General features: G+C 42.3%; 1 protein-coding gene across 6 annotated transcripts in view; it reads right to left on the bottom strand.

Moving 5' to 3' along the window:
- Window positions 1-9,794: 9,794 nt before the first annotated feature.
- Window positions 9,795-12,486, bottom strand: part of SPATS2L (spermatogenesis associated serine rich 2 like) — a 202,974-nt gene continuing 200,282 nt past the window's right edge. For all 6 annotated transcript variants that reach the window (XM_055122610.1, XM_055122607.1, XM_055122608.1 and 3 more), the window contains one exon: window positions 9,795-10,704. In XM_055122610.1, coding sequence (XP_054978585.1) covers window positions 10,306-10,704 — 399 coding nt within the window. In that variant the 3' untranslated portion in view covers window positions 9,795-10,305. The remainder of the gene's footprint in view (window positions 10,705-12,486) is intronic.

Below are 12,486 nucleotides of genomic sequence, written 5' to 3'. Positions count from 1 at the left end.
TTCTAGTTTAAGGTTAGGTACAGTGAAACTGTTATACAGCTGCACCTTGATTTTTTTTCCAGACAGAATTAACATACACGTATTTCTGACTTTACGTGAGAAATTGTTCAGAAAAAATTATTGATTTAATTAGCATTTTGAATGTACACAGAGACTTGTGACAGCTAAACTGTTTCATAAGGTGAAGAATGCTAACAATTATATGAATATGAGTTTGCCTTAGAAAGGATTACCTACAATTTCTCTGAATAGCTAAAAGAGACATTTTGGTAGGAGGTTGGTAAGACACTAAGTAGGAAGCATGAAATTGAAAAAGGAAGTGGAAGAGCTTCTATTTAGCAAATCAAATGTATTTTCAAATGATTTACCTATGTGAATTTCTTAGTTAACATTTTAATTATGGAAAATACTGTCAGTTTTCCCTAGGCTACAACTCTTCCATAAAAACTTTTGAACATTTCTCAGTGAGTGTAGGGTGGGTAAGTGACTCTTTTTCACAGGCTGCAGTTAGGAGGCAGGAGTGCAAGCATGCAGTACAGTCCCAAGGGAAACATCATGGATAGCTAACAGAAAGAAGTTTGAAGTTTGTTTCCAATAGTTTCAGAATTTCCTGTTTCCAGAATTCAGTTGTTGGTACACTTCCAAGGGACCTTTTCCACTTGTGGTTCCATCAGCCTCATGTCCCACTTGGCTGGCTTCCAGCCTTCCAGAAAAGTTCATTTTTTTTTGTCCACATGGTTGTCTGAGACAACCTCTACATTTCCCATTTGTTAGCTAGGTTGATTCCTGATGTAGACTGTGGTGAAGCTGAGCAGAATTTTACAATTCTGTAAAATGTTACAATTTTACAGAAATTGTCAGGATTTTGCCCTACTAGTTAAACAACTTACAATATTGCTTTTCATACTTTTCTTTTTTCTTGTTCCAAAGCCCTCATTACATTAGTAATATCCTCTTCAACTATAGGTGTGAATTTGGGGGCCTGAGGCTTAAATGTTGTCTTACACAGAGTATATATTATGTACAGGAAAAACATTGTCTATTTGCTGGAGTTGAGGGAAAATGGCAAATATTACTTTCTTTGCAAGGTTTCTTAAAATTTTGTAAGTTCTGATTCAGCTCTTTCAAGAACTTTCAAGAATATGTTCTTGAATTTTTGGTTTGGAAGACATGGGAGCTTAATTTCTGATTTATTTTTATATGAATCACTGTCTACTGCAAAAACCAAGCTCCCGCAAGACAGCAATGCAGAGTCTCTTGCCCCCACTCCTGGCTGTCTTCACTGGTGCCCCTCGGAGGGGACGGGTTGTATTTCCCTCCCCACCCCGAGCAGAGCCTTGACAGTTGAAGACCTCCGGAACCCAGCCACAGCCATGCTCAAGGCCACTCTCCACACTTTCATACGAGCCTCACGCATGAAGGAACTGGCAGAGGAACCTAATGCGGCTGCGGAATATCTAATAGCCTAGTTCTTCCTCTTGGAGAACCTGACAAGCTACCGAGAGTCTATTGCCTGCATAGGAGAGCCTGGCACGCTTCCTGTGGCGTATTCATATCTCAAATACAGTAAAAGATACATACATACCTCTTGGAGAGCCTGGCAAGCTACCAAGAGTATTCCACCCACACGGCAGAGCCTGGCAAGCTACCTGTGGCGTATTCGATATGCCAAAAATAGTAACGATAGGTCTCATTCCCCTTACCCTGAAAGAGCCTCCAATCGTTGGGAAAGATGAGTAAAGGAGGCTGCTAAGATCTCAGGGCTGAGTGTAATAGAGACGTTACTGGTGCCTGCTCGAGTAAATCGACGAACAATGAACAACGGGATGACAGTGATACAGTGATACAGTGATGAATAATTGTGAGGTACAGTTATAGACTTACAAACTTTCGTGCTTACGTTTTAGTCATACAATGATCGAGTACCTATCCCTCCACCAGTTCCCATTCTCCAGTATCCCTCCCACCATCCCCACCTCTTCCTCCTCACCCCACACTGCATCTATGGCAGGGCATTCCTTTTTGCTCTCCTTTGGAGTGTTGTTTTCAATATAGGTATTGAGTGGACATCATGTTCAGTCTATAGTCTACTTTCAGCTCACATCTCCCATCCTGAGCGGGCCCTCCAAGCACCCTTTACTTGGTGGTCCCTTTATCTGAGCTGCCTTTTCCCCCAGCATATAAGGCCGACTTCCAAGCCATGGAGCAATCCTCCTGGTACACATCTCTACTATTCTTGAGTGTAAGTCTCACATTCTGTTACTTTATATTCCACAAATAAGTGCAATCTTTCTATGTCTGTCACTCTCTTTCAGACTCATTTCACTTAACATGGTATTCTCCATGTTGATCCACTTATATGCAAATTTCATGACTTCATTCTTTCTAACAGCTGCATAGTATTCCATTGTGTAGATGTACCAAAGGTTTTTAACTAGTCGTCTGTTCTCGGGCACTTGGTTCTTTTCCAGATTCTGGCTATTATAAACAGTGGGGAGCTTAATTTCTATGTATATGTATAGACCATAAACAGCAGAAATCACATATTTAGAAACTGGCAGGGGCAAACAACCCAGATTTGGTAACCGAGATTGAGACAAGAACCCAGGATATCTGGGAAACAGAACCACCTGTACTTGCTTGTCACGGTTCCCTTTATCCAAATCCCTCACCTCCAGAGGATGGGCTGTGCTAAGATAGTAAGCACAAACCAGCCCAAATGTGCGCTGTTTGCATGTGGGTTTCACTGAGCTAACCTGAGTTGAGGCCCTACAGGTTTCAGCAGAAACTGTTTCCCACACCTTTGACTTCTAGAAGAATGAAAGCAGTGGCTGTTGTTCAGATTGAGGAACATCTCCAGAAATAACCCTTTTATGAGAAAAAAAACAAGCTATATGGTGGGGCAAACATCTAGTTACAGAGCATCTGATTATCGTCTCCCAGGTCACTGTCCTTTCTCCTTGTAGTGACAGGCACCCTCTGCCGTTTCTTAGTGTAAAACAAAAACACTTATTTGTCCTATTTACTTTAGAACTTGGAACTATGCACACTCAAATTGTGGTGTTCAGTATGCTCTTGTTCTCCTACTAATCTGATGTTTGTCTGATTTCTTGTTTGTTTTTGTTTTGGGGCCACACCAGGTTGTGCTGGGGGCTTCCTCCTGGCTCTGTACTCAGGGCTCAGTCTTTTTTTTTTTTTAATTTTTAAATTTATTTATTTTTAATTAGAGAATCACCGTGAGGGTACAGTTACAGATTTATACACTTTTGTGCTTATACTTCCCTCATACAAAGTTCGGGAACCCATCCCTTCACCGGTGCCCATTCTCCACCACCCGTAAACCCAGCGTCCCTCCCACCCTCCCCAATCCCATCTCCCCCCCACCCCACCCTGCCACTGTGGCAAGGCATTCCCTTCTGTTCTCTCTCTCTAATTAGCTGTTGTGGTTTGCAATAAAGGTGTTGAGTGGCCGCTGTGCTCAGTCTCTAGCCCTCATTCAGCCCGCAACTCCCTTCCCCCACATGGCCTTCGACTACAATGTAGTTGGTGATCGCTTCTCTGAGTTGACCTTTCCCCGGAACGTGAGGCCAGCCTCGAAGCCATGGAGTCAACCTCCTGGTACTTATTTCTACAGTTCTTGGGTGTTAGTCTCCCACTCTGTTATTCTATATGCCATAGATGAGAGCAATCTTTCTATGTCTGTCTCTCTCTTTCTGACTCATTTCACTCAGCATGAAACTTTTCATGCCCATCCACTTTACTACAAAATTCTTGACCTCCTTTTTTCTAACAGCTGCATAGTATTCCATTGTATAGATGTACCAAAGTTTCCTCAACCAGTCATCCGTTCTGGAGCATTCGGGTTTTTTCCAGATTCTGGCAATTGTAAACAGTGCTGCGATGAACATACATGTGCAGATGTTGTTTCGATTGTACTTTTTTGCCTCTCTGGGATATATTCCCAGCAGTGGTATTGCTGGGTCAAATGGGAGCTCAACCTCTAGTTTTCTGAGAATCGTCCATACTGTTTTCCAAAAGGGCTGAACTAGCCGGCATTCCCACCAGCAGTGTAGAAGGGTTCAGGGCTCACTCTTGGTGGGTTAGGGGCCACATATGGGGTGCCAGGAATTGAACCCAGGTAAACTGTATGCAATTCAAGTGCCTTACTCACTGTACTATCTCTCCAGCCCTTAGTCTGATTTCTTGACAGAGAGGAACTCAGATGGGGAGGAAAATTTCCTCTTCAGTAGGGAAGACTTTATCCGCAGTGAAAAATCTGTGGTGCTGATGTGAGTGTGTGTGTATGTGTGTGTGTGAGTGTGTGTGATGGTCCCATGTACTGTACAATGTTGAGGAGGAGCTCTGGCCTGTACCCCCTCCTCAAGTGCCATCAACATGTCTCTAGTCTTTGCCATATGTCCCCTTGGAGTGAGGGTTGGCACCAAATTTGTTGCCCCTGGTTAAGAACCACTGCTTTAGTTGGGAGTGGGAACCTCATTTCAACAAAGCCAGTTCCTCACTGAGATCTGTGGATGGGGGAGAGAATGTTGCAGCTGTGTCACAGGCAGGGGTGTGCTCTGGGAACTGAGGGGCCGCAAGCTGACAAAGGCAGGAGATCTGGGCATGTCAATGGAGGCATCTCTCCTCTGTGTTCACACTTACCTTTCTGGGCCAGATTTGGTACTGGGAACATTTGTGTTTGCTGTTCTGACCAAGCCACTTCCTCATTGCAACTAAGATGTGCTCTTTTAAGACCTTCAGGTCTGAGTCTGCATCTCTTGAGTACCCCAACCCTTTGATGCAGCTACCTCAGAAGCCTCATTTCACAAGCACGGGTGTTGGTAAGTCCCTCACCATTCCCAGTGACGGTCTTTGAAGTGCCATGTAAGGTTTCTCTGATGCCTTCCAGTGTCTTTGAAGGTGTGCAGTGATTGGCCGCCAAAGGCTGCTTTCTCATGGAAGCTTCTCAGCCCTATGCAGTCCTATAACTGGTTCTGTCAGCTTGTGGTGGGAGGGTTTTTTTCTGGGCTTTCTCTTGCTCACCGGGCCACCCCCTGGCTCTGCACCTGTGATGTTGCATTGGACTACGCACTATATCACCCCTTATCAAGTCTCCAGGCTGATCTAGGCTGATTTCTGTGGCAGCTTTCAGTTTAGGGAGTCTCCACATTGGTCCCTAAGCAATTCAATGGAAACCCTCTCTGCAGACTGCCTCCTGGGGAGCTTAGCTGATGCTCTGGAGAGCTCAATGGCACCCCTGGGGTAGGACCCCCTGGAGAGGGAGAGGGAGCCAGCTCCACTGAAGGAAGGAAGCTCCACACGTTCCCAGGGCCCCTGTGAGTGGGCACTTGCTTACCAGTATGTTTCTGTCCCTCCAATGAGTTACAGCCACACCCTCCCTAACAAGGGCTAGATCTCTCTTTTGGGAGTGAGGTATGAGAGTTTGTGTGATGGGATGGGGTGGTGGGACAAAGCTGTCCCTTCCTTGATTCCATTGCTTCTGTTCTAGAACTAACTGCTCCTTTCTTCTCTCTCTCTCCATGCTCTCTCTCTCTCTCTCTCTCTCTCTCTCTCTCTCTCTCTCTCTCCCCCCCTCCCCCGTGCACCCACGTCTACCTCTCCATTCATTATTCTGTGGTTAACTGCCTATGGAATCTGACTCATACAAAGTGCCAGAGGAATTTGTAAATATTAGCCTTGTTCCGTTCTTATCGTAAGCCTTGGTTAGAATTACTAGCCTCATTTACACACAAGTAATGACTATTTAGAAATAAATAGCTTACAACTACTCAAATGTGGGGCACTGGGGTTGGGAAGGCAAATCCAGACGGGTGCCACCTGGTGGGAATTTGAGCTCCTGAGATCTTCCTGTCTCCTCTAGAATTGACTTCCTGGGTTATTTTGCACAAACCATTTGGAGGCAACAATTTTATAGGCTTGGTCATTCACATCTGCTCTTAGTATTAAATGCCTACTGTGCATCAGGTCTTGGCAGATGATGATGTTTGATTTGGCCTGGTACATAAAAATGATCACTTACGGAAAGCGTGTGCTTCCACAGAAGGCTAGAATTAGATTAGTCTAGTTCAACAGAAGTATCTGGAGATGAAAAAATGGTCTCTTTCTTTTCTTTATAATAAGTGCTTTTTACACTTTTCTATGAAAGTTCTCAGTTGTTGTAATGTGTATATATGTATATATATGTGTATATGTACACACATATGTATATGTGTTTGTATATCATCATCATCCTATTGATCATCGAATTTCTTGAGTAGTCTCAGTAAGTATATATGGCACTTGGCTTTCTGACACTAAGAATAAACAGAAAAATTCCTTAGGATTTATAGAGTCTTGTTGGAAAAAACAAAAATATGAAAAAAAATTCCTAATAGCATGTAAGGGATTGCAGTGGTGCTTCATTCCAAGGTAATGGATTACCTGGGATTTAGATTTTTTTCTCAGCAACTTAGAGAAGTTAAGTTGTTCTAAGACTTTCAGAAAAATATTGGAGAAACATGTTAGACTATCAAGTTAATGTTGACTGTTGTCTTTTGCTATTTTACAGTTTGCTAAGAAATGTGGGAGCAAATGACTGGCATTCTTTTGTTTGTTTATTGGTACTTGGGGGTAATCTGGAGTCTTTGATCGCCTCTGCCTGAAGTTTTGGTATGATCTCTGAAGCAAGTGTGGTTAAATAAAACAGAAAAAGCACCATGCCTTATTTTATAGGAACTGTCACCATTTATCTGCGGAGCAAGGAAACACTCAGCTTCTTTGACCACAAGAGGGCGCCTTCAACAGGCAGTGTGAGATATAGGAGGCAGTTCTTGGTCAAAGGTGCTGAACAATTTTGGGACTGTGTAATCCCATCAACGGCCAACATCCATAGACTATAAAACCAAGCTCCCGGAAGCTCATGCGATCTCTTATAGCCTAGTTCTCCCTCTCGGAGAACCTGGCAAGCTACCAAGAGTTTCCTGCCCGCATGGCAGAGCCTGGCAAGCTCTCTGTGGCGTATTCATATGCCAAAAAACAGTAACAATGATGGGTCTCATTCCCCTGACCCTGAAAGAGCCTCCAATGCAGCACCATTGGGAAGGACGAGTAAAGAGAGGCTTCTAAAATCTTAGGGCTAGGATGAATGGAGATGTTATGAGACCGCTTGAGAAAATTGACGATCAACGGGATGATGATGATGATGATGATGATGATGATGATGATGATGATGATATCTCATGGTGATTCAATTTAAAAAATAAACTAATCAAAAAAAGAGGAAAAAATCAAAGTGTAGCAATATCACAATTATAGCAATATCACAATGTCAAAATAAATATGACAATGGATACAAAGCTATCCCTAAAGATAATAAATATAAACTAGAAAAATGGGGAAAATAAATCGGAACACATTTTCTTAAAAACAAAAACAAAAAGCTAAGTTGCTGTTTAATTCAGGCTTCTCCCTAACCATTTGCTGACTAGGCACACTGAACTCCACAAATAACAATATACCCCCTCCCCTCCAGAAGAACTGCTTCTGTCCTAAACACCCTCTTTACAAGGTTAAATGGCGATTGCAATTTAAAGATAGGTTTTCAGACAGTCAGAATCCCCAAATCTCTTACTTCGGCAAAATCCCTGCAGGTTGCTTTTAGGTCTGGCAACATTTTCCATTAAGCTCATTTAGTGTCCCTAAGAAAATTTAACTAGAATGTCTGAAGATAGCAGAATTGAACCTCTTGTGAGGTGAGTTTTAAATTGCATATGGTGTACTTCTAGGTATTCTTTCCCCCCAGACACAGGTAAGGCCTTATTAGGGGTAAATTTGAAACTGATTTGTGCTTAACTGTCTGAGCCCTGCTGTATTCAGCATCTGTAGGACAGGCTCAACAGGACAGAGATGGGTTTATAGAGATTCTCTCAAATGAAACAGAAATTTGGAATGTAACTGGGAGCCCAACAGGGAGGTTTGAATCTTGCACAGATGGAGTCTTCATAAAATGTAGGCGAATTTTAAAGTTTTTCAATTTTCATGGGCATTTAAATGTTTTAGACTTTACTAAAGAATTCCTTAAGGGAGAAAATCTATTCTTTAGCTATTGTGCATTAGACAACGATGATAAAGCTCTCAGAGTATGTGATTTTTTAAAAGGAGTTTAAAACATTTCAAAAGAACTGCATTCCACCCAGCTCTCAAGTTTCACACCAATGGTTCCACAAGAACAGAGGAATATATGTAATGTAGTGACTGAATGGTCTGACCCTGGCACCAAAATATTGAAATTCCAAAAATACAAGTTAGTAAATGCTCACATGCCTAGGATATACAAAAAGGGAAAAATCAAGGGAGAAAATGTAAGCAGTTCTAAATATTTTTTAGCATTAAAAAAACCCCAAACTTTCCAATGACCTGGAAACATTTGCTATGTGCTGAGGAATGCCTTTGAGCTTTCTTATCCCACAATGCAATGTGAGTGAGTCAAGGTTGAAGCTAGCACGGGCCAACCCCGACAAAAGGCAGCTGTGCTTCTGACCCAGCCAAGCTGCTGTTTTTTCTTTTTTTTTTTTTTGCTGCAAGAATTATTTGACTCATCTTTAAAACGGTCACATACCCAATGACATTTTTCAGTGATGAGCCAAATCTTGCTACATAAGATTTGTGCAAAGTCCTTCTGCCTAGTAGAATATAAAATTCTGGGTCTCAGATGGAGTACACGAGGATGATAGTCCTGAACATTTATCTTTCTTATTTGAACCAACAACTCTTCCTTCCTTCTCAGAATGTGACTTAACATTTAAAACTCCTATTAAATCTTTGGGTACACTGAGGGACCTCAGAAAGCTCTAGAGTGTGAGCAAACATCCTCTTGCCCTTGGCAAAAGAAATTTATGCTTAGGTGGCCAGCAGGCTCAGCTGCTCAGAGAACCAATGAACCTGGGTGGTCAAAAAAAGTCTTAATATTGAGCTGAATATAAGCACTTGTCTTTTAAGAGGCCCAACCACCTGTAGGACACACAGAAGTTCGATGGGAGCAAGTGCCCCCATTAGCTGCCTTGCAAAGGAGAATTGTTTGGGGGCTATTTGAGGTTTTGCCTCCTTAGTTTGCACAGAGGCAACAGCATTCTGTGTTCTGTGCTGCTGGCCACATCTTAACTCCCAGGTTGAACGCTGACTGGTCTGTGTACTTAACACATCTCAGCTGCTGCTCCTTTCCCACTTAGATGACTGGTTTAGTGACAAGCCTAGTGGAAACCAGAACTCGGGACCAATGACATGCAACAGCTTTGCTCGGATCCCCCAGGAAGCCCCTTTCTCCATGTGGTGCTGCCTAGAGAGATGCTTCTTCCAGACATGGTGGAGGATGGGCTTTAACCTTAAAGTGGCCATATGCCACCATTCTGAGTATAACATCATCCTTAAGGAGGGAAAACTAAGCGAATCTGGGGAAAAGAGCAATAGTCTTGATCAAATTGGACTGAAGGCATCTTTGGATGCTGGATTTTTCTATCACTGAACTATTCCATTCTCTTCATTGTTTTAAGCAAGGCTGAGCTGATGTGTATGTGAGTAGAACCCAAGCTTCTTAAAGATTACATGGAGTTTAGCAAGATTAGGGTGTGTATTCCTTTGTATGTGGGTAATGGTCTGGAACTTACTTTTTCTGAAAGAAAATTTGTCCCAGGAGAAGCAGTACTCTATGCAAATCTCTCGAGTCTAACAGTACCTGCAAAGACTGCAAGGACCACTCAAGAGTAAGTTGAACATCAATAAAAGAAACAAGCCAAGTGTCAAATGCAGCATATTTTAATTTGTTTCAAATAAAGCAATATATGTATATATATATTTTTCCAGAAAAACACCAGATGTTAAGTTCTACAAAAGCGCATGTGTCTTCGGCAGATCATGTTTGTCTGATCAATAAGAATTACTTTTTTTCAACATTAACTCTCTAAAGACAATCAATGGACTGACAGCACTGCTACAACATAGGCTACTACTGAGCCTCTGATCTTTAGCCACATCTTGATTTTACCTAACAAATGAGTAAATATTGCCTGGCTAAAATGCTGCAACATCTTGATGAGAAAAAGCATCAACAGATCAAGCAAAGCCATGGAAGTTATGAAGCAAGCTAGAGCTGATTATTAGAATTAGTAAAAATGATTAAGAGAGGATGACACAACCAGACAGGGTTTGGATATTCGGATTGACTCTCTTTTGGCAGCGAATTGGGTCAGCACCTTGGGCAGGGAACCAAAACCGAGTGAAAACTACTTTTTCTTCCTTTTCTCCCCTAGCTTAGGCCACCAACGTCACAGCTGGGACAGAGAGAACCGTGGCCTCTGTGGAAACTTCTATTCTTGTGGGGCAGAGATTGCACTGGGAAACCCTGGCCATGTTGCCCCGGAAAGGCCTTGCTTCTGAGTTGTCTGCAGCATGCTGTCTGCGCCGCTGTGGCTTCTCTGAATGGGCCAGTGCCTCAGGGGTCTTGGTTCCCAATGATGCCTCTTGATTTTTGGCACTGCCTTTGTTTTTGGGCCGGAAGCCGTTGTGGGGTGGTCTTCTATGTTCATGGCGGTTGTTGGTCTTTGCCATTGGATCAGCTTCATTACCACCACCTTGGGGCTTGGCGGACCCATTTATCCTGTTGTTGTGGTACTGTGAATTAAATCTTCTTCTTTGGCTGGAAGATCCATTCTATCAAAAAAAAAAAAGAAAGGACAGAGAGGTGTGAGAAAAGGCCAATATAACACTGATGAAGCCAAAAGACTTTAGGGAAGTTAGATCACTAAGCTGCTGGTATATTATTTTAACCCAGAAGAGTATGACGAGTGCTATGGAGGTGAAGCTGATAAAATCCTCAATCTCAAAAGAGAAGCAGACTGTCTTGTAAATGGAACACCAAGAAAATTATTGATGCTGAAAGAGAAGTGTAAGACAATTCAACAACCAGGCTAAATAAAACCCCAAAGTATGAGTAAAACATATCAGAATGAAAGGCAACATAGAGGCAGGTAATGATGATTCTCCATCATGAAAATTTTGGTGATATTCTGAGTAAACTATGCACATGAATTCTAATTACATACAGGAAGAAAAAAGTAGAATCCTGTAATTTTTCTTTCCTAAAGCAGTTTTACTATTTTATTTAAGAACAATTATCTTATGGTTCAGAAATATCTTAGGAAGATATTTCAAACACAGGGATGAGGTGTATCTGATAGATCTTGGTGAGACAGAATTGACCTTCATTTTCTTAGAGGTATTTCTTCCCCTGATTTTTGGCAGTTTTTTAGTCAATGCATTTTAAAGCATTATACTAGGAAACATTTCTTCAACAAATCTGCAACCAATAAATGGTGAGTAGGAAAAATGCTGAGGATTAGCTTGTCTGTCTCCACACAAAGCCAAGATTTTGGAGTGCCATACGGTCAACAGTGACCAATGTTTATTACTCAGTGACAGTGGTGAGCAGTGTATTTACCAGGTGTCATTTCACTGATCAGCATAGCCATCCTTTAACAGAGCTGCTACTAACTGTTCTCTCTTATGGATGAAGATAATGAGTTTAAGACACTTGCCCAAGATCTCTAATTAGAAAATGGTAGAGCCATACACACTTCACATGTTGTTTCAAGATTCCTAAGGAGGTTGCTATATGAACACGAACAACTTTTTGAATTTCTTAACTTGTGCACTGGTACCAGATGGTATAGGTTTACGGCAGACTTGTCCTAGTAATTCAGGGCATGGGTCAAGGGTACAATGCAGGCACACATTTGGGAACAGAATTCCAAAATTTTAAGTTTTTGGAGCATTTTCCAGAAAGAAAGAGTTTAGGCTCTGAGCAGTCCCATTTCCTTGGTCTTGCTTATAGGAAGCGTCATGTCTGGGAAAGGATTAGACTCTGACCAGTGCTTATCAAGCTTTTTCTGACCATGGCCTCCTTCCAACCTTGTTTCCTTCTGTGTCCCCCACCCCTGCTTGTTGCCTCCTGAGTCTTATGCTCTGGCCCCTCCATATACATGGTTATCAGCTGTGGCCTCCTTGGAATAACCCAGGTGGGAAACGCTGCTTTTTTTTTCCTGCTATTTGGGTCATACTTAGTAATGCACACGGGTTACTCCTGGCTCATGCACTCAGGAATTACTCCTGGAGGTGCTCAGGGGACCATATGGGATGCTGGGAATCGAACCTGAGTTGGCCGTGTGCAAGAGAAATGCCCTACCCGCTGTGCTATCGCTCCAGCCCTGCTGCTCTAAAACACGGAGTGCACACACATGTCCTTTTTGACTGGGTCTACAGTTTCTTAGATATATAAATCAACTTACACATGCTCTGCTCCATTGAGCTGCTAAAATATATAAAGTATATGAGGCCTGACATATTGGCCTTTTTTGTTTTTACGGAAATCAAAGGGGACACTCAGACTGAATTTCAGATACTATTATATAGTATTTAATAAAGAACAAAGGACAA

This window comes from Sorex araneus, chromosome X (genome assembly GCF_027595985.1).
Source record: "Sorex araneus isolate mSorAra2 chromosome X, mSorAra2.pri, whole genome shotgun sequence".
Taxonomy (NCBI): Eukaryota; Metazoa; Chordata; class Mammalia; order Eulipotyphla; family Soricidae; genus Sorex; species Sorex araneus.
Note: the sequence above shows the minus strand (reverse complement) of the source record. Positions and strands in the feature narration are given on the sequence as shown.